This window comes from Armigeres subalbatus, chromosome 2, assembly GCF_024139115.2.
Source record: "Armigeres subalbatus isolate Guangzhou_Male chromosome 2, GZ_Asu_2, whole genome shotgun sequence".
NCBI lineage: Eukaryota > Metazoa > Arthropoda > Insecta > Diptera > Culicidae > Armigeres > Armigeres subalbatus.
In genome coordinates, this window is record NC_085140.1 from 415,380,281 (window position 1) to 415,403,317 (window position 23,037).

General features: G+C 39.9%; 1 protein-coding gene across 1 annotated transcript in view; it reads left to right on the plus strand.

Annotated features, from left to right (window-relative positions):
• The window catches only part of LOC134213390 (potassium voltage-gated channel protein Shaw), a 402,605-nt gene that overhangs the window by 360,544 nt on the left and 19,024 nt on the right, over positions 1-23,037 (plus strand). Inside the window, exons 5-9 of the mRNA XM_062692409.1 lie at positions 3,186-3,303; positions 4,356-4,550; positions 21,514-21,732; positions 21,796-22,399; positions 22,485-22,634. Coding sequence (XP_062548393.1) covers positions 3,186-3,303; positions 4,356-4,550; positions 21,514-21,732; positions 21,796-22,399; positions 22,485-22,634 — 1,286 coding nt within the window. The remainder of the gene's footprint in view (positions 1-3,185; positions 3,304-4,355; positions 4,551-21,513; positions 21,733-21,795; positions 22,400-22,484; positions 22,635-23,037) is intronic.

Here is a 23,037-nt window from a genome sequence, read left to right on the forward strand (position 1 = left end):
TGCTTCGGAATCGTTCGATAATTTTTGAATTCCTTGTTGATTTGCTTCGGAATTCCTTCGGAATTGTTCGAAAATTTGTTTCGAAATCGTTCGGATATTTGCATCGGAGTCCCTCGACGATCAGAATCCCTCTGACGATTTGCGTCGGAATCCCTAGACGAATTGCTTCGGAATTCCTCGAAGATTTAGTTCGTACTCCCTCAATGATACACTTCGAAATCACTCGACGAATTGCTTCAGAAACAATTGACGATTTGCTTCCTTCGATGGTTTGCTTCGGGATCCTTAGATAGATTTATTTGGAATAATTCTACAATTTGCTTCTACATCCCTGGAACATTGCTCACAAAATAACTGAAACATTCACGTTAGAATTTCTGAAGGATTTCCGACGGAATCTCGGAGCGGGCTTAGCGGGCTTGGTAGTCATATGGCTACTGCTTCTGCCTCATACGCAGGAGGTCATGGGTTCAATCCCAGGTCCGTTCCATTCTCCTACTTTGTATCTTTCTCTATATTTCTTATGTTCTAGCAATCGCTAGAACTGGAAATGGATTTCCATACCGTTTCCATCTCAATTCCTATACCTTCAACTTCAATATTCTAACAGTAATCTGCTAGAATTGGAAATGAACTATAATGCGCGTTTCCAAACATCCAACTAGAAATTCCATCAGTTGCTTTCTCCTATCTATCACATTGGCAGCTTGTTAACCTAGACGGACCTCTGCCTCTCGAACCTAACCCAAAAATTCCAACAAATTCCGCATGAACTCGTGGCAAGTGCAGAGGTATATTCAGCTTGCAGTGGGCGAGTGATTGCATCATCATTTCCTCCCCCTTCCCTACATTGACTTGCATTCTGACGTGGCAGGCGCCAGTATGACCTAACAAAAAAATGAGATCACCAGTACTTGTACATAGAAGATGTGAGCTAGTCCCAAGCAAACATCTGTTGGTTCCCTGTGCAAGAACAGCTGATCTGGTCATAATGGAGTAGCAACTACGAGTATGATAAGAAAATTATTTTGAGCTTTTTAGTGGAATGTCTTCACTTGTCATAAGACGAGTTTATACCATCCCATTGAATTCCACCACTTAACCACTAACCACCACTAAAGTCGAGTCAAGTACGAGACACTGAAGACGGCCTTACTGTTGAGGTCGAAATACGTATCTGTATGACAAGTGAACTACGAGTAGTCAATCAAGCTCAAGCTCAAGCTCAAGGATTTCCGACGGAATCTCGGGTACATTTTCCCTGGTGGATTGCCTTCAGAATTCCCTTTGAAAGGAATGCCGCATTTTTTGTTTTCAAATGTGCTAGAATAACCACATCCTACTTGTGGGAACATGACGTTGATCCGTCACATATTGTCCTTTAAGGCTCAAGGAAAGTTGGTCAGAGAAAACAGCTTTCTGAATGATTCACCACCGTCTGTCTCTTTCCGTCCTTCGAAAAAATGTGATTGCATTAGTGCAACGCCGGGTAATATCACAAACACTCATTCAAAAAATACGGATTCATGTTGTGATATGTTGCCAAACTTCATTCCCCCTGAAGTGTGCAGAACAAAGCCAAGCACTACTACACCTAGACGCAACACAAGAAGCACACTTGTCATAGACAAGTTTTTGTGGCTCATATATGACCACATCAAGCCAAAAAAATGTTGCTGCAATCAAATCAGTCGAAACTGTGCTGCTAGGAAAAAGCCACGCTATCAATTTGAGTCGTTGTTGCAATCTTCGGCTGATAAACAAACACACCCCCTGGGCATCGGGGCTAGCTACGCCAATGATAAAAGCAGACTTCAACGCGGACCAATGGCCACCAATGGTAAAAAATGGTAAAAAAAAAATTGGATTCCTTAGCTAGGCCAAAAGTTGTCTTGCTCTACGAACCATCAACAACGTTTTAAGAGGAGCAAGAAGTGAATGATCGATGTGATGATCTAAAGCCTTGGCTGCTTGTCAACTGACCTGCTGAGATGTAAAGTTGATAGGGGAAATGTGTCCAATGACCATCAGGCTATCCATTTCAGGGTCAAATATAAACCGCAAGGTGGTGAGAAAACGGTGGATCCGAGAATCTCGCCAACAGTCATTTGTTGAAGTACTGAGATTTAGATTAGACATACAACTCAAAAGTTTGACCAGGAGTAGATAACCAATTTATCTGAACTCCAGAACAATTTGGAGAACCTAGAACACCTGCATCAAACTATTTTGAACTGCATATAATACGTTAGGGAACTTGTGTGGACATGCTGGATTGATTTCTTTTATGAAACATTTCTGAATCTGTAAATTTTCCTCACTTTGAAGTTGTTAGAACGAAATTTTCTACGACCATTATGACAGCATCCGTACTCCAAAGAAAAATAAACATCACTGGAAACATAACAAACTAGCAAGCTACGGGAAGTGGATAAGACAGCCGTGAAAAAAATGTGAAAATCGCTTAGAAGACGTCCGGGATCCAGCTGTTTGACATCATGATTCACACGATTTCTTGACGACGGTATTCAACATGTTAACCAGAAACGCGTACTGTTTAACTTATAATTAGGTTTCCCTTCATACAAGTTGCCATACAAATTCTTACACCCTTGTACGTTTATTTAATTAAACGAATTTGATGAAATTTTCCTAAAAAGATTAGTCACCAGATGAATTATTGCACAAATGTACCATGCGTCTCCATATGCTGTTATGCTTATATGCTGCTGTACACTTTTACTGAACATTGCTTACCGTTTTTCTTGACCCATTTTTGCCTGAAAAAACACTCCTGGGGACATACAGATATCGTAATAACTTAGGTTGTATAATCAACTTAGTATTTTGACTTCTATGAATGTTCTATGAATATAAATACCAATTCCATGATTGCATGCACGCAAACATGAAAATGACTTCAACGCTGTTAAAGCGATGGAAGCGGTCCTACATTGTGCCCAAAAAATCTCGAAATTTTCCCAATGAATCAACTAACGCCAGTCACCAGTCGATTTTAGAGGTCAAAAACTACAATAGCAACACATTAGCATCGTGAATACATGGATAGCTTGTCTACTTTTACAAGAACACGTCATGTGAATTTGATCGGTCGCACTACGATACCATCAACTGTGAATAGTCGAAAAATGATGTCATTTTCCATACATTTTCTTCTCTTCTAGGACGGGGAAGTTACATTACCCAACTGACGTTTGCGGACCACTTTTCGAGGAGGAGCTGTCTTTCTGGGGCTTAGATTCCAACCAAGTAGAACCGTGCTGCTGGATGACGTACACCCAGGTAAGTAACTTCTATAGCTTCTCTTCTTCTGAATAACTTAAACAAAACAATGTAATACGAATATTACTTTTGGGAATTGCTCCCATTTCCATCTCAGTACAACAAATTCATCTCACCTCAAAACAAACCACATAACATAAAGTACCGAACAACATAAAGTAAAGTATGCTTCCTTTTGCTAACAAATTGAACAGCTTTTGTTATAGAACGAATAAGGAGCTATGGGATGTAGAATAAGAACAACAGTTACACTTTTTTTGTTGGGGCTTAGAACCACTGCGTCCATTGAGTTGAACTTTTGTGGTAAATCCTAAATATTGACGTCTTGCTAACAAAATTCTAAAAATCTATTCTCTGCAACAAATCTTTGATTCAGTACCGTAGAATTCGATCCCCAAGGTCAGAGTATCGAAATTAAGATGCAAAATATCTCACAAATGTCACAAAACGAACACCAACTTCAACCTCAAACGTCAAAAAGCTGAAGATAAAGCTAGACCTAGTTCTCTTTCCAGACTCGAAAGGAATGCATATCTCGTTCATATCTTCATAAGTCATACTCTATCATATTTGGTGGAATGGAACAAGATGTAGCACATTTCAAGCCCTCACATTACTGACCCACATTCCGTCTTCACTGCGACATTCCCAGGAATGATTAATGTCTGTTGGTTTCCCGTCATTCACACGACATGACAACGGTAGACAATTTTATCACAATTCAAGCATTCATGCCTCCCACCGAAGTCCTTCAACACCCGTGATGTCCAAATCCTAGAGCAAGCAATTGTTGTTGTTGCTGTTGCTCAACTCTGTCGTCTCCTTTGAATGAATCGTCGTCTACCCGACGACGAGCTTGAATCGGTCTCACAACACGATACGCTTCTGGTGTTATTTATTTGCGTCATTCAAACATAGTCCACTTTTATTTAATGCCTCACTTTTGTATGTAAATAAGTAGATCAGATGCTGAGATTATTAGTCCAGCCACACCAGTGCCGTTGCTCAACAAATAAGTGCATTTTTGTTTCCGTTTTTTTCTTCCTCCACAGCACCGGAACACGCAGGAAACATTGGCTGTTTTAGATAGGCTAGATTTAGATACGGAAAAACCTACCGACGAGGAGGTAGCGAAAAAGTTCGGTTTCGAAGACGCTTACATTAAGGGCAAGGTGAACTGGTGGCAGCACCTGAAGCCGCAGATGTGGTCGCTGTTCGACGAACCGTACAGCTCCAACGCCGCCAAGGTGAGTAGCTTCCGCTTGATTATGCTGACACTTTTATGTTATTATAAATTTATTCGGAGTTCGTTTTGGTGCTGAAATCGATAAATTCGGTAAATATTTTAAATGCTGTCACATGGGATGGTGTCACTCAGTTTTATCACCCATATCAAAAAAGATTAGGGGTCTGGATTTTTAAGGAACTTTTGTAAAAGTTTAAGCAAAACCTTTATCGACTGCTTGAATAAGCGAATATAAGCGAATGTCGAAGGGAATGAGAATTCAAAATACTTTTTGGAAATACAACTTCTAACGATTAGAGGAATTTGTTGATGTATTCACAAAATAAGTTCCAAATATCTCGTGAACTCCTTTTCCCTACTGATCCCATACGCTATTGATATTTTTAATTCAGCTGTTGATTCCATAGAACTTTCAGATGATTTATCATTTCAAGTCTCGGATGATTACCAGTGGAATTATCCGGCAAGTCGTTAAAGATATTACATAGGATTGACTGGTAGGGTAACGATTACCATGATTTTTTCTTTGCATAGGCTTGAGTAGAATTTCGTGCAAGGTATATGATTTTAGATATCCGAATTGCATAATAAACGAAAGCACTATTGTCCCCACCTCCTTTCCGAGTACGTCGTTGGTAAGCTTCCTTCCAAAGCATCGATCCATAGCAAATGAACCGACAAATCACCTTTTACTCTGTGAATCGGAAACAACCCGTCTGTGTCAGTAAAACTTTATCGTGTCCCGAAATCCGTTCCAATCTGTTCTGAATTTGTCACTATGTCGATGGCTTTGCGGAAGCTCCATCAAAATGAATCGAGAATGGAGGACAAACTTTGATAGACAGATTGGTTCATAGGATCATCCGCCTAATGTCTCTCGCATTTCGAACTCTCCATCGCATTTTCGGATTCGACAGATATGGTCGGCGTGTGTCCGTGTAGTCCGGATCAGCCACATCGCCACAGGAATACTTTAGGCCTGCGGTTGCCATTAGGTACTACACATCAAATGCTCCAACTTGACACTTGTCACGTGCAAAACTTTTCCATTAGTGGAATTGAAACATCGGAAAGAAATGCAAAGTCCACCGGAATCACGCACCGCGCACTTTGCAGCTAGGGACAGTTATTTCATTCGCTGACAGAAGGAAAACCGGAAAGATGGAGAAACTCGTGAATAATTCACCTATTTGGTGATCGGTGCTGCTTTATGAGCAGGAAATAAAGCGCACTTTCACATTTTGTAATCGGTTCGACCAAAATGGTTACAAATATGTGTGCGGAATTTTCGTTGTCGATAGTTTAAAAGTTATTATTTTAAAAACGGCCAACACCCAAAAATAGGGATTCGACTACTGAAACTATATCCTTTCAGTACAGTTAGCCTTACGCGGAAGGCAAAATTTATGTACGTGATGAGGATGTATTTGCTTCGCGTAAGTTCAGTAAAAGTTACTGCAGAAGAAGCTATGCTCATCTTGTTCTTACTATCGTCGTCGGTGCGGTTGGTTGCTACAGCAAAACGGAGAGCAGTACCTATGTTCTTTAAGCAAGGACGATTTTTCGCTGAGGTAAATATTAGCATAGTGGGAAAGAAAGGAAATTTACGAAGAAGATTTACTTAGGCAGCACCTCTTATTTTCATATTATTTAAGATATTCAGTCGCATTTTAACCGAATAGGTACATTATTAACGAAATAGTTCAGCTGGAATGCGGCCTATGAACGTTGAGGAAGAGAATAAAGGTGGCAGCCCAATTGGATCTTTTCCCAACTCGAATCCGCATTGAGAACCGCTAAACGATAGCATGGCTAAGCCACTAAAATCTTCAATTTTTTGTTGTTGCGCAGCTGTTATAGATGCTTCAACCAAAAATTAGACACAATCCGCCCATACCGATCGTTGCGTGGCATTAACTACGAAGTCTGCGGATGGTCATCAAATCAATATTATATGAATATGTCCCCATGCGTGTTTTCCAGGGGCCAGGGTAAGTAGGGATTTCAAAAATGTTCATCTTTATATGGGCATATGGAAACTGGACTGGCTCAGCCTAGTATGAGGAGAAAAAATGTCGCATTCTACGGGGCACCAACCAGAATTTCGCCTTTGAGTGAGAAAATCGATATCTGAAAATTTTAGTTCAATCGACTTTGGATTTGAAATTCATGCAGCGTTTTTAGTCAAAACTCTTGCGATCTGGAAATTGATTCGGAAAGCCTAACTGAGCTCAGAATAGCAAGAAAGGCAGTTGGTCTGTGAAATAACAATTCTAGGTTCGACTAGTGTAGTGTATGATAAGGTTGAGTGGGTGCAAAACCACACATTGGCGGCATCTCTGATTGCTTCGAGTCGAGTGGAGACGCATGGTGCATTGTAGCCAACTTCTTGTGACTAATTTTTTTGTGCGATTTCCATCACATCTGCTATTTGAATGATTGTTCAAGTATAATAGATTTTCTATGGCAACTTGTGATGAAGGATATCTGATAGGATGCTTTCGACTGTTGTGCTCAGTTTTATTTGACTATTATCCGCTCTTTCAGTCTTATAAAGCAGCTAAAAAGTTATTGCGTCTATTTTTCAACGTTTTCAGGTGAAATATACGCCGAAACGTCGGAAAATAGACGCAATAACGTTTTAGCTGCTTTATAAGACTGGAAGAGCCGATAATAGTCAAACAAAAATGAGGGATATCTTGAAAAAAGTTGAAACGAATGCATAATCGTTTCATGAACATCCCCAAGTTATATTAGATTTGCTGCTTGCTAGGCAGGCGTTACGACTATAGTGCTCGAATCAATAGGATGATGATGGAAGTAAATAGAATACGGGTGTAGAATAGAATCCACGATACCAATCAGGTTTCATTACCAAGAAAATTTTGGAAGGAAAAACAAATTCAAGGAACTGGAAACCGGAAACTAAAAAGAAATCGTTCGGGGCCTGGAGTTGAAAGGAAAGTCTTTCGATCTTTCCCATTCAAACCGCCGAACTAGTCAGATCGTTAAGTGAAGTGAAGATTTTTCAGAGTGATTTTTGCCAAACTAATTTGCCAAACTTTCAGATTCAATTCGAACTAAACATAAAAACAAAAATCGTGAGTCAAACCTCGCAAAAATTGTGCAAAACAGAAAATATAACGTGAGTCGGAATAAAGAAAACATTAAAGTGCAGGGAGATAGACAAAACAAGAAGTGAGTCACCAGCGGTGAACACTGCCATTGGGCTGGAGGGTAGGTGAATTGGAGGTTAGAGAAGCACCACGCGTGCTCCGTGTTCATAGCCACAAGCTACCAGTGCCAATACGGATAGGACGTACGTTACACCAAGTGGCATAAATCAGACGGGGGCGATATGGAGATATTCTTCGCATCGTGACTGCGGGTCACAAAGAATATAGCCAGAGTGCGTGGTCATCGATATATAGTTGCTCGGCCTCGCGAGCACCACTAGCTAAAAGATGCACAAATCCGCGAGAGGTTTGACTGGGGAAAGCTTGCCACCACCAGTGCGAATCGCCTAGACTTACGTCCCGAACAGAAGGAAACTATGGTAAACACCGTCTGATCCACCACCACCTCCCCACCCAAGAAGGAAAAACGCGACACTCTCCACGTTGATCTCTTCGCCACCCGTCATTTGAGTCATCTCGCCTTCGAGAAGCGGCTTCTCTGCAGACGCTACATCAGCGCTAGGCGATTCCGAGCTACAAGCCCGAGAGCGGATAGATCACCACAACTCTCAGTCGTCGATCAAGGCTACGGTGGCTTGCCCAATACAGGTACACGGCGTCAGATCCAGCTACATCGTTGATTCGTACGCGGTCGTTAAAGCACCTCCTCTACGTAGGGGAATTGAGCTGTAAGTACTGAAACCCTACACTTTGTAGCACCAATACTTCGTCATACCACCACTTAGAAAGATAGTGTTTAAACCTAAGAAAAAAACAAAGATATTGTAGATCAATGAAATCGCCGGTATAGACCGTGACGTTACACCTAGGTATTTTCTTAAACTTAGATTGTTTTGATTGGCCACAAGCGAAACGAGAAAGTAGAAATAAATGTTGCAGGCAACCGAATATAGCTACCGTTGAAATAAAAAATAGCTTTAAAAATTAAATCGTTTTAAATTAAAAATGGGATTCATTATACATTTTGAATTAGCTTCAATAAACTTAAAGATTGAGAATGAATAAATTAATAGATATTTGGACAAGAGCTAGAATACTGATTATTTTTAAAACTGAACTTTTAGAAGGAATGATGTTGCTGGGATTGACTTTTCTGGGACTGTTGATAAGCATTAGTAAGGGGATTCTGCATTGGGTTAGAAATTGAGTTAGCAGGGCAAACTAGTCGCGAGCTCTGGCAGATGAATGTAGTTGACTGGCGCTTTAAGTCGGAGTTTACCAGCCCATCCAGGATCTGCTTTACAAAGTTTTGTTCAAACATCATGATTCTTTCATTTCTTATTCATCTTATTTCAGTAGGTTCGTTATGCTCCTAGAAATATTTTTTTATTTTGTTTTGATGAGCAGGAAAAGGTAATTAATATTTCATCGATGTGCTTACAAAATGAGCGAAATAGAGAACCTACAACAAAGCTGTGTTTCTTTCAAAGATAATTAAATAACAAAAATAAAAAAATGGTCAGCAAAAAATAGGGAGACATTTTTTACATCCCGTTATTTTGTATTATAATAATAACCTTATAATCTAAAAATTTCATGTGAATCAGACAAAATGTCATGCAAATGTGCCTACATATTTCATTTCAATACTACCGAAACGAGTTAGAAGAACATGTGCCCAATAGTTTTTCTTGTGGAAAAGTTGTTGAGAGAGCACAAAAAAATTAAAACTGGAAATAATTTCGGGCCAAAACGTAGTGGTCTTCAAAATAAACCCTATTTTTCTTCTTGAAAGATCTTCATTCTGGCCAATGTATAGCTATTAGGGTGGTTCAAAAAATCGATTTTGCTCCACAGTGCTCATCTGATTCTTTACCATGTTCTGAGTGTCCTCTGAAAATTTGAGCTCATTTGGGTTAAAACTGATTTAGCACAAGCCATTTCAAGTTTGCATGCAAATTAGTATGGGGAAATTTATTTTTTCATTATACTGTTAATGACGCTTCCCCATCAAGCGCATGTTAAAAGAAAACCTACATAGCTGAAAGGAATACTCAGCAGCTTTCACTCAGTGAAAACCCCATCTCAATTAATCGTTCCAATAATTAGTAATCGAATTTAATCTATACCGTGGTTTTCTGGAGCTAATTGCATAACTCATCAACAGGCAACCAGAGCATACAATATTCATCTTCATGAAGCAATTTCAGTCCGAATTTTGACAAACATCGCATGATTATTCAAAACATAGAATGACATAGTCAGACGACTACTCCACCAACTCATTCATTCGGCTGTCACTGAATGTGCTTACTGTGTGCAGGAAAAAACATAATTAGCATTGTTTATATTGATGTTTACCATTGAAAGTGCCTCGGGGATGAAAATCTGATTCAGTTCTATGTGATAAACTACTTTACTCATTTAAAACTTGTTCAGATTTCAGATAATTTATCAATTTGTAGAACGTACATAAATATTCAATGACTTATATTCAATCGAATATTGACAGTCCAGAGCCGACTATGAATGTGTCTGGAAGTGAGCTGACAAGTGAAGAGAGGTGCACGTCACCAAAAATTTTCGATTATTTTATACTCTGCAGGCAACATTGCTGCTCGTGGCGCGAAAGATAGCACACACAAATTCAGGCTACTATGTTGCACTGCACATTTCAGTGATGCCCTCAAAGAAGTTTAACGATCATGAGTAAAGATTTGCAACATGTCTTAAAATCGATTACTAATTATTGGGACGATTAATCAACACGCGGTTTTCGTTGGGTGAAACCTGTTGAGTACCCCTTTTAGCTATGTAGGTTTTCTTTTAACCAGCGCTTAATGGAGAAACGTCATTAACAGTATAATTAAAAAATTAATTTCCCCATACTAATTTGCATGCAAACTTGAAACGGCTTGTGCTAAATCAGTTTTAATCCAAATGAGCTCAAATTTTCAGAGGACACTCAGAACATGGTAAAGAATCAGATGAGCACTGTGGAGCAAAATCGATTTTTTGAACCACCCTAATAGCTATTGCTTTTACGTGTCGTCAGGTTGGGTTTCGGTCAACTACTTTGATGTCTGATATGGGGGCCACGCTTCCATGAGCCACTGGGTATGCCTCTGTTGTGATGTACTGCTGGGTTCAAGTTTAATGCCTGTTAACAGATTTCATGTTATCTACGTAAGGTACCGAAATTCAGTTCCTATCGGTCACAGAGTACAACAATGATTGTGAGGCCACCAGGCATGAGCTATGAATCACAGGAGCCCTTGAGTATTTCCACTGATACACACCATGTTTCACTAGCTTATGCACAGATTTTACATTAGAATTGACATTTTGGATTTTTGTGCATTGACTGTTTTTCCATATGTTAAACAAACTCGCAAGAGATGCGAAGTGTGACAATCCACGCTGAATCTTTTGGCACCGTATGCGACCTGTTGCCGCCGGAGAATTACATCGATCTTCCCTTAATTATAGTAGGATCACTTTGCATCCCTTCATAAACAGCTAAGCGGATGTCATGGGATCATCTTGGCTGATATGCAGTCGACCCCTATGGCTTTGTTCGGTTTTATGCGTTAGATGCGTAGAACCTAAGTAGATCATGCTGAGCTGGCCGGTGGCCTGCCTAGCACTTAAAAAAAGTTGCTCGAAGTACTTTAACCAGCGTTTCAGATGGTCAGTAGGGTCGGTCAGTAGCTGACCACTGACCAGTCACGTTTTTCACAGTCATCGTTGCATTTATCTTCGCACCGCTTTAGTGTGCTTAGATATCTATAGCAGTTGAAAGCAGCTATACTATCAGTATCATCGACTAGGGCGTCACGAATGGTGGATGGTATACCGTAGTTGTTCAACGGAGTTTTGAACATCACATACTGTTCAGAAGGGCCTTCCTCCGGAATTCAGCGAGAACCTGGTGTGGCCGGTATGGATGCGGGAGAAAATTGCTGTCACTACCATGGGGATCTTGAATTACTTTCCGCGTACAATCCAATGTTAGTGAAATCGAACAGATTGAGAGGTCAATTGAAGATGTACATCAACGAAGAACGGTTGTCATAGAATCAACCGTGGCTCAGGCATAGCAGAGCAGATTTCGTTAAGATCTCTGCGTCGTATAGAAGCATTTGGCGGTATATACACCCAACCTGCGGATGGCAGAGTTCTGCATAAGAACCATACTGAAACTGAACAATAATTGGTCATATACAATTTCGAAAGATTTTAATACAATTGTTTAATACAATTGAAGTAATGCATATTTGCATTATTTTAATACAATATCTGTAAAAAAGCTTACAGAATTGTATATGCCCAGATTTTATACAATAATCCTCAGATTTTTTTTTTTTGGTTTGCACAGAGGCTTTGCTGAGGCTTTTCTCTCGTATGGTGACATAACATGCAATTACCATGCGAAAGGAGTGGAGCTTGTTGATCCCCAAGAGCACCCCTCCATATCCATCTCCTGGATCTAGGCGAATAATGTTGAAATCGTGGAAAGGTAGAGCTTTGTCTGGAGAAAGCCATGTTTCACTAAGAGCAAATGCGTCACAGCATGGGATGTGAACTAAAAACTTAAACGGATCCAGGTTTTTAAAAATACTCCTACAGTTCCACTACAGGACAACGATCTTATCCCCGACCGTGTTGGTTAAATTAGCCATCGAGGGATAAGATTGAATCAAGAACAGACCATTTTGAAATCAATTGCTTCAATAAGGGTTCCACCAGTGAGATTATCATGTTGATAATGTTTCTCACTGCGGGAGAGATTTCTAGAGTATTGAAGATGAAATCCACAGTCCCAGAAAGAGTCATTTTGTCGGACCTCAACAAGGTTATTGAACCGTCTGATGATATTGTTGCTGATGTAAGCTTTCTGGGCAAAACACTGGAACAGCTAGGGTTTTAGATGTTCCCGGAAGTGGCGGGAAATTGCCAGCCGCAAACTTGAACCTCACAGAAGAAACTTTTTGGGGTTTCCCACCACTTGCTAATTTTCCAGGGGAAGGTCGAGTACTCTGTTCGACGACATGAACATTTTGAGAACCGTGTTGACGTTGTCGCCTGCATCTTGCTCGCTTTCTTTTTGTCCCTGTTTCGATGACAGTGTATTCCGCACCGTCCCCAGAGTCCGAGCCTTGATCATCTAAGGGCAGGGAAGAGAAAACAGGTGATAGATCGGGTTGATGGAACAGCGGTTGGGGCAATGATCTTCAGCATTTCTGCATAGGATCGCCTCGACCGCTGTTTTTTTTTAGCTGATTTGATGTTTATCCCTCTCTATATACCGAGTTCATGCAAAGCTTCGCCACAGCAGGTACACTTCGGCTGTTTACTGCAGAGACCCTCGGCATGCTGCTCACCGCTTTTGCTACACCGTGGTTTATTGCAGCAGTAGGTCTCTGTGTGACCATGATTAATCTGCTGGCACTTTTTACAGTCGGTATATAGAGACGCACTGGTAATCGAAGTTTCCCTAGAACAAGGTGATCAGGCCTTCCTGACCCAGAAAAGGTCACACGATACGAATCAGACGTTTTTTTGGTGCCATCTTCTGACACGTAATTCATTAGTCTGATGATGATGATGATGATGATGATACTACCATCTATTGTAGCAAGGCACCTGCCGATAGCACTGGCCATATCTGACAAACGAATTGATCATGATTATACTACTGTTTGTATTTCATCAAACTCCTATATGAAGGGCCAAAAATGGGTGGGGTGGTTCCATAAGCAGAGACACTTATGCAAATCCACGGGATGAATAGAGAATCTCCTTCCAGAAGAAAGTTCGTACACACAATAATATAATCTAGCCCTCGTTTCCCAGATTGACCCAATAGATGGGGAGAAGAGCCCGCCCTTTATCCACGAGATGTTAACAATAGGAAGTTGGCGATTCCACTCTTCCTATCCAAATCGCTTCAATCGGGTGCCCTGATGGTTATATATATATTTTTTTAATATAAATTATTGTATATAATGGGATATAATATAATTGTGTATAATGGAATTCTCTCACCAAATTTCCGTGCGTGAAAAATACAATGTTTGATGGGCGAGATCGTTTCTTTACACCAGTGTGTTTTGATAATGCTTCGGTTTTGAGCCAATGTCTTGAAAAGCACAGACGACACGTAATTCATTAGTCTGACATCGAAAATCTGAACTATTGGGACCGCTCGATTTTTAAACCCCCCAGTACCAGTGTTGATGTCAGCACATGTTAGAAACGACTCGGTGACCACTCCTGCTATCTCGAATTCATTGCTTGTGATATATACGTGATATTCCAATCAAAAGAGCTCGCAACTTATTACGGTTTGCGGCATTCACTTCAATGATGCCCTGAAACGATTTGGCCAGATCTTTTTCGATTCGCAATTTGTTTAGCGGTTTACCTTTGGGCCGAAAGATCCTTTGATCCGGGCGGGTACGTTTTTAGGCGATGGTCGCCGGGGGTGTTGATCCACTAGCCTGGTTAGTGTCCATAGGATCTGAAAAGGACAGGTTAAAAATCCTAGGAGAATTTGAGTTGTTGACTTGAACATTTACCGATTTGTGCAAAACAGTTTCAGCGGGAGTTGAGCCGGTTTCGATGCTATGTTCATTTTGTGGTGTAATAATTCTTTAATTGATTTGCTCGTATTCCGGGAATGGAATGTAATCATCGTCCGAAATTACGAGCTGCGAATCACCGAATCAAATAAAAATAAAATGGTTCCAATATCAAAACACAGAACACGCAAAATATTGCGGTTATTCCAAAACGAAAGAAGATAAAAGTGGGGAAACGTGATGTAATAAGGAGCAGTCTCCGCGTTGTAGCTAATAACACTAGCTTCGGTTTGTTAATAACCCAACTCGTAAAAGAAAGAAAAATGGCGGATAAATAAAAAGTTAGCGGGGAAATTGATAAAAAATAGAAAAAAATATAACGAAAACAATAAATAACGAAAAAAATATAACGAAAAAAACTGGATTTTTAGCACAGTTCCACTTGCCAATTCAACTACCATTTCACAAGATGCGAAAGACCGAAAACAACAGGCGAAATATTTACCGACAATAACGATTGTACGACAATTCCCCGAAAACCAATTCCCCGAATGCAATTTCCCCGAATATAATTTCCCCGAATGTAATTTCCCCGAATGTAATTTCCCCGAATGCAATTTCCCCGAATGTAATAATTGCCCGAATGTAACATTTCCCCGAATGGAACAATTCCCCGAAAACTTAGTACCTCTTACAAACACATCTTCGCAATCGACTGCATGCGTCCGAAAAATAAAGCAGCGTTTAAAGATATGTTCAAATGTGTCTTATTGGACATTACCAGCGCAATATCCTTTGGTGAAGATGGGCGTGGCCAGGAGTAGTAATCCTCGCTTTCGTGATTTTTATTTATATTTTGAAATCAATCCCATAGACAAAATTATTTTGCAGTTACTTGACTGTCAAACATTTCCCGTTCTTCGAATTTCTCTTTTTATGCTGCATGTGGGAGCACAAATGCGGTAGACTCTACATGACTTTAATATGGTTTGCTTACATTGCTGTTTTAACCAGCTATTGAACTGGGTACAATTTCATAACTAGTGCTTGTTAATTGCTTCCCTACCAATTCGCCGCTCGAAATATAAGGGCAAAATATTTGTTACAAAACATACAAAGCTCAAACTTATTTTATTCTTATTTTGTTTCCAAATAATAACAATACTTCTCAATATAAGATCTGAAACGAACATAACCACAATCTTCAATTTTTAACTCCGGCACAATAGGCAGCTTTGGCTTCAGTTTGACAAGCAAATCGATTCTATCCGCACCACCCAGAGTATCATTAGTGTCCAATCCAGAAAGTACACCGTAACTATGCTACGCTTGTCCGCTCAATATCCTTTGGTATTCGGATATTCTTGATCCTCCAAGATGTGTTTTTAAATTATAAAAATATCAGGGTAGAATGATTTCCAAGGTGCTTTTTGATCTATAATAGTCGAACAACGGCTGTGTTTTTTTTAAAAGCTGATTCGCAAACGGCAATTCCGTTTGAAAGTGTTTTTGGCAAATTTTTTTTTATCTTCGAAATTAAACTCCTGTCCTGTAAATACCTTCTTAAGAAGTTTGAGGCAATGGTTGATGTGACTCCTTTTAAACAAAAAAATGCGTTTTCCCGGACTAAGGCAATGGTGAATGTGATTCCTTCTTTAAAAATAATGCATTTGCTTGGACTAATGCAATGGTAAATGCGTCGCTTCTTTAGGGAGTGTTTCCCCAGATTATTATTGTTATTATTCTATATTTAATAACACGTATCTGCCCGAAATAAGATAATATGGATGTAATCCATTCTTTAAAAGAAATCATTTCCACGAAGTAAGGCAATGGTAGATGTGGTCCTTTCTTCAGAAATAGGCGTTAGCTCGACATAATGCAAATATGAATGAATTGAGAATGATAATAAGGATTAATGTACTCTCTTATTTTGATGCCAATTTGTCCAGAATAAGGAAAAAACCCAGATTAATCCACCTAGCGGTGATAGTGCCTTTCTCGTTTCTTGTGAGTGAGTAATTTCTTCGCACTTTTGGTATGAAAAAAAGTATTTTGGCCATAACTTCTGAGCCCATAGTCCGATCCGGCCAATTTTTAATAGGAAACAATGGGACATGATTTTGCGTCGAATGTTGCGAGTAAATCGGCGGAGAGTAAGGGTAAAATCAGCAGTGATTCAAATCGTTCGGGGCTGTCAGTTTGAATATGAATCTGAAACATTCATTTTCCCAGCAGCTGTTCTAGATTATTTTTTTATACCAGTCAAATGTTGATTTGAACCACGATTGAATCACGAGATTCAAATATTTTCCAATTGTTTTGGTGTATGAATGCGTCATTTTATCTACGGATCAATCCACTTTGCAATTACGGCGCCTTTCTTGGCGCCAACATGATGATTTCATTTAATTGAAAATTTGAAAAACATGAATAGAACACTGCTGGGGAAACCAGCGAGTTTGTTCTATTTGGCTCCAGATTCAAACTAGAATAGTGGTCGAAAATTTGGAATGAAACTGAATCACTCCTGATTTTACTTTAAGTGCCTAAATAGAGAAAAAGAATTTTTCTTGTAAAAACTGGCCATAACTCCGAAGCCCATAGTTCGACTGGGCCGGTTTTCGATAAGAAACAATGGGCCAAGATTCCGCGTCGAATGCAACTTGTTGCGAGCAAATCGGTTGAGGATAAATGCCTAAGAAATGAAATGGTTAAGGATAAGTGCCTGAAAAATCAGTGAGTTTATTTTGCGCACACATATACACACACAGACATCACTTTAATTCGTCGAGCTGAGTCGATCGGTATATAACACTAAGGCTCTACGGGCTTCCTATAAAAAGTTCGTTTTTGAAGCGAACATATAGCCTTTAAGTAGGGGAAGGTGGGTAGACTTGATCCCCAGGGAGACTTGATCACCCCCTGTTTTATCGAGAACTAAAGTAGTTTTGTTCTAGCGTATTTTTTAGTATAGATCCTCTGGACAAATGACCTTTATGTGGTGAGTTATTTTTTGGGTTGACAACCTTATTTATTCTGCAGGGCGGTTTGTATGTTTTGACCTTCCTAAAGATTTTTTTATTTGCCTCGCAAAATTTGAATAACTTTTCATAACAATGACCAAATGCTTTCGTTTTTTTCACGACACAAAGTCATAAATATGCTTAATGATTTGTACTGGTGGAAATGTCAACATTCCATCAAAGTTTTAGGATATTTGGATTTGAAGTTATTGCCTCAATATGGGGAAATTTGATCCCATACAAAAATTTGGCGAAAAAATTCAAAAAAATATAAATCTGTTCTCTGGCTTCTGAATTTTTTGTAGATTTGACAGATTTGATGAAGGGTTGGCAGGAAAAATGATTTATTGGGTAGATATCATAGAAAGAGGATCAAGTCTCCCCAAATTTAAAAATAACATGTGCTGTCGAATTCAATAACAAAAATCGTTCATGTATACGCACAGCAATTCGAAAATTGCGCGTGTTTTGAAGGAAAAATATTTAAAAAATCTGAGGGCACCTTTCTAATTTTAACAAAGCATGCTCTTGAAGAGGGATTAATTTCCCCCGAATATTTTAAAAGTAGACTTTTGACAGCACTCTAAAAAATCGATTATGTATCAATAACAACAATATTTTAAGGACTGTCAGTAAGGTTAAATACTATATTTCTTAGAGAGTCAGTGTGGAAATCGCGTATGTTTATTTATTTTTGGCTGTGATACATCGGAAATCAGAAAAGGGGATCAAGTCTACCCAGTCCCCACTATACTTTGTATACAAGAAAGGCTAAAAGAATTTTGGTCATAACTTCTAAGCCCATAGCCCAATTTTCAATAGGAAACAATGGGACAGGATTCTGCGTCGAATGCAACTTGTTGCGAGCAAATCAGTTGATAATAAATTCCCAAAAAGTGAGCTAGACTTTTTAATGTGCTTTTTATGAAAAAGTATTTTGGCCATAATTTCTAAGCACATAGTCCGATCGGGTCAATTTTCAATAAGAAACAATGGGAAAGAATTCTGCGTCGAATGCAACTGCGAGCAAATCGGTTGAGAATAAGTGCCCAAATAGTGAGCTTGACTTTTTAATGTGCTTTTATATGAAAAAAAAAATTGGCCATAACTTCTAAGCCCATAGTCCGATCGGGTCGATTTTCAATAAGAAACAATGGGACAGGACTCTGCGTCGAATGCAAATCGGTTGAGGATAAGTGCCCAAAAAGTGAGCTAGACTTTTAAATGTGGTTTTATATGAAAACAAAATAATAATTTGGCCATAACTTCTAAGCCCATAGTCCGATCGAGTCAATTTTCAATAGGAAACAATGGGACAGGATTCTGCGTCGAATGCAACTTGTTGCGAGCAAATTGAGAATAAGTGCCCAAAAAAAGAGCTAGACTTTTTAATGTGCTTTTATATGAAAAATTTTTTTTGGCCGTAGCTTCTAAGCCCATAGTCCGATCGGTAATGTGCTTTTTTATGAAAAAAAAGTATTTTGGCCATAACTTCTAAGCCCATAGTTCGATCGGATCAGTTTTCAATAGGAAACAATGGGACAGGATTCTGCGTCGAATTCAACTTGTTGCGAGCAAATCGGTTGAGAATAAGTACCCAAAAAGTGAGCTAGACTTTTTGCGCACACACACACATACACACACACATACACACACACATACACACACACACACACACACACATACACACACACAGACATCACTCCAATTCGTCGAGCTGAGTCGATCGGTATATAACACTATGGGTCTCCGGGCCTCCTATAAAAAGTTCGTTTTTGGAGCGAACATATAGCCTTTACGTATACTTTGTATACGAGAAAGGCAAAAATATATAAGCAATATGTATTGAACGTATAATATTTTATCGAAAAACATTTTGCCGAATTCATTTTCTAAGAATAGGGAAAAAAATATCTCCTCTTCTTGCATTATTATGGATAGACGTTCTCTCTCGAGACGCTTTATACTGGATAGACGAGTTTATATAAAAAAGGGATTATCTCCTCCATTAGCATTACATCGGGTAGACGGGATCATTTAAAGAAAGCACTGTCTCATTGATTCATTTTATTTCAGGCAAACGAGTTCATTTAAAGAAGGGACTATCTATCCTCTTTGCCTTATACCGGGAAAATGTGTTCATTTGAGGAAGACATTGTCACTTCCTTTTGCTTTAAACCGGGCAGATGAATTCATCATACCAAGGATACTAATACATTTAAAGAAAACAATATCTCTTCACTTTGCCTTGGGCTGTTTTTCAACTAAGTTCTACTAGCATTTCCACAGTTATTGAAAGCTTTCCCGTGCCTGCCAGTTGCATTAATGTCTTGTGTGGCAAGTGGAATGGACACACTGTGCTCAAAGAGCCGAAAATGCTTCTCACCCAGAAGCATCCTAAGCCGAACCGAGAATCGAACTCGCAACCTCCGGATCAGAAATCCTCCAATCGCTTTGTGCTGCACTCAAAAAGAAGAGAGAAGCATTCGGGGAATTGTTATTCGGAGAAATTGCATTCGGGGAATTGTCGTACAATCACAATAACAGCTCAGTGTGGGTAGCGTACCACCATCGATGGCAACTCCTCTGCGGGCAGGCTTTCGTCGTCATACTGGCTGCTACGATAGGGATGGGAACTTCGGTAGCAAAACAATTGTCGCACTTTCTGCTGCTGATGGTAATGCAGCTTTTAGAAGAGATGTGACTTGCGGTCCGGCTGGTGGTCGTAGCTGGAAGTGCCTTTAACAGACACACCGGAGGTCTTGGCTAGGGTGTGCTGCTTCCCAGTCACAGGGCACAAATCGCGTTCAAAAACTGAGTGTTAGAAACTTCCAATGAAGAAAAGCACTCGCAAAACTTCACGCGAGATGAGAGCAATAAAAAAACGAACTGCTCGCTTCTAACGAAGAACAGGGAATGTATTGACGATCTTTCTTACCCACACTGTTCGAACAAATCATGTACATTTACATCAAATATCATGCACATAATTGGAGCATGATAAACGATAGAAATTTACATTTCATTTCATTTTACATCACTTATCATCTCAAATTTTGTGTTGTTTTAAATTTACATGTTCTATTTTCTCCTATTTAAAAAAAAATGGTTACCATGAGAATTGAACTCAGGTCCGCAGAGTGATAGCCCGTTCTGATACCACTCTACCGTCTTCACTTCTTGAAACCAATGTTGCCCAAAGAGTAACAGGTTGTGAGTTATGGCGATTCAAATATACCAGTATCGAACCCGTCGTGATCGCGGGTCCTGTTTAGGTAATGTAACTTTACATGCTTTGAGTAAACGCATGCGCAAGGGGAACCATCTGACGGATGAAGTGCAAGAATTCGAAGTTTTTCCAACGATTTCAGTAAACGCCTGATGAAGTACACTGATGAAATGCAACATTATGGATGTTGCTTTGTAGTCGTGATGGAAAATCTTCACTTTGGTATGACTGTAGTCGAAAACGAAGGTTTCCCGCTGCATTTGCAGCTGCCGTGATGGAATTATTTGTTTTGTTTACATTCTACCGAGATCGTCGCAAGCGTGGCCATCTTTTATTTCGGTTCACATAATATCATGTAAACTTAATGGTTTATAAATGAATTTTCATGGTGAATAAAGTATTGTTGTCAACAGAGTGTAGTAATAATGGCAAGGTAATGTATTTATACGGTTTAATTCATGCTGTGTTTATGGGCATGATTTTCAACGCATAATTACATTGAGAAAACGATTACATGATCTGAATTTACATTAGTTTCATTGATTACATTACCAGTAGAAGTCAATTTTTTTAGCAGTGCAGGATTTGATATCGGCAAATGATGTGGTCAATTTGATTTTCTGTAAAGACGTCACGGGACACCCCGTGTCCTTGAGAACTGCGATGGATGATGATCTCCATGTCGTTTTTAGAACACAGAATTCAGCCAATAGCTCTCCGTTTCCGCCTATTTCTCCCTTGATTCGCTCGTAGCTCGTGTTATTGGATATGATCAAACTCGTGTTGTTGGACCAAAACAAACCTTATATAGGTTGCACTAACCAAAATGGTATGAATTTTGCTACTCGGGCGGTATCACCCGTTTCTTCCGAAACGATTGATTTTTTTGTCGTCCTGGTCGGATTCCTTTGTCCTGTCTTATTCAATTTTAGAGTTAGACAAATTCATAAGTGTGTAATCTATTTCCATGTTCCTTCCTCATCCACAGATAATTGGCATCATATCAGTATTCTTCATCTGTGTATCGATCATATCATTCTGTCTGAAAACGCACCCGGACATGCGGGTCCCGTACATCCGCAACATCACAGTCAAGACGGCGAGTCAAAACACGTCCTGGGTGCTGGACAAAACGCAAACCAATGCCCATGTGGCGTTTTTCTACATCGAGTGCGTCTGTAACGCATGGTTCACTTTCGAGATAATGGTAACTGATTTGCTGATTAAACTTCTCAATAATCCAATACAAATATTGTGTTTCAATCCCCAGGTGCGGTTCATTTCGTCCCCGAGTAAGCTTAGGTTCATCATGTCGTCTGTAAATATCATCGACTACATCGCCACGTTAAGTTTCTTCATCGATCTGATACTGCAGCGATTCGCATCCCACCTGGAGAACGCGGACATCCTGGAGTTCTTCTCCATCATCCGTATCATGAGATTGTTCAAGTTGACGCGGCACTCGTCCGGGCTGAAGATTCTGATACAAACTTTTCGGGCCTCGGCCAAAGAGCTGACGCTGCTAGTGTTTTTCTTAGTTCTAGGTATCGTGATATTCGCCAGTCTGGTGTACTACGCCGAGCGGATACAGATCAATCCGCACAACGACTTCAACAGCATACCGCTGGGGCTGTGGTGGGCTCTGGTCACGATGACCACCGTCGGGTACGGCGACATGACACCGAAGACCTACATCGGGATGTTCGTGGGTGCGCTGTGTGCCCTGGCCGGTGTGTTGACGATCGCCTTACCCGTGCCCGTCATCGTGAGCAACTTCACGATGTACTACTCGCACACGCAGGCGCGAGCCAAACTGCCGAAGCGGAGACGTCGCGTCATTCCGGTGGAGTTGTCCCGTCCGCAACGGGTGCCGGGTGAGTTGACTTCAGTCCTTCGAAAGTTTGAACCTTTTCTTTACAAAAATATCATTCATTTATTTAATTTTTCATCATAATTTAGGTCAACCGGGGACGGGTGGTGTATGCGCGAACACTGGATCCGGAAAGCTTCCTTCTTCCAACGCACCGAGCACCGGAAGCATGGATCAAACGATTCGGCGCATGAACGCCAACCGCACCATTTCCAAAGATGTCATCCTGCCAAAAATGGGTAAGTTCTAATTGTTCTCCCTAGAATTTCAGATATTTTCTGAATTTATCAACAAACATGTCATAGAAACCGCGAGAGTCAATTAAACTGAACATCAAATATTTTTACAAGCGTTTTATTTTGATTCTACATTCGATAAAGCATTTCGAACATTTAAAGGTTTCGCAGAAAGTAAAATATTTTGAGATCGAATCTGCTCAGGAAATAATATAATTACGTCCTCATAAAAACTGAACATTTCACTCGAATACATTTTTTTTCCACAATGTAAGCTTCGTAGCTGTGTGGATGGCATAATGCTCACAGGAAGCATTAAAATATATATCAAAATTTATATTACTATAGTTCAGTTGCGAAAAAGGTATCTTGAATATCTAAGAACCTTGGTAAATGCCTCTTTTAT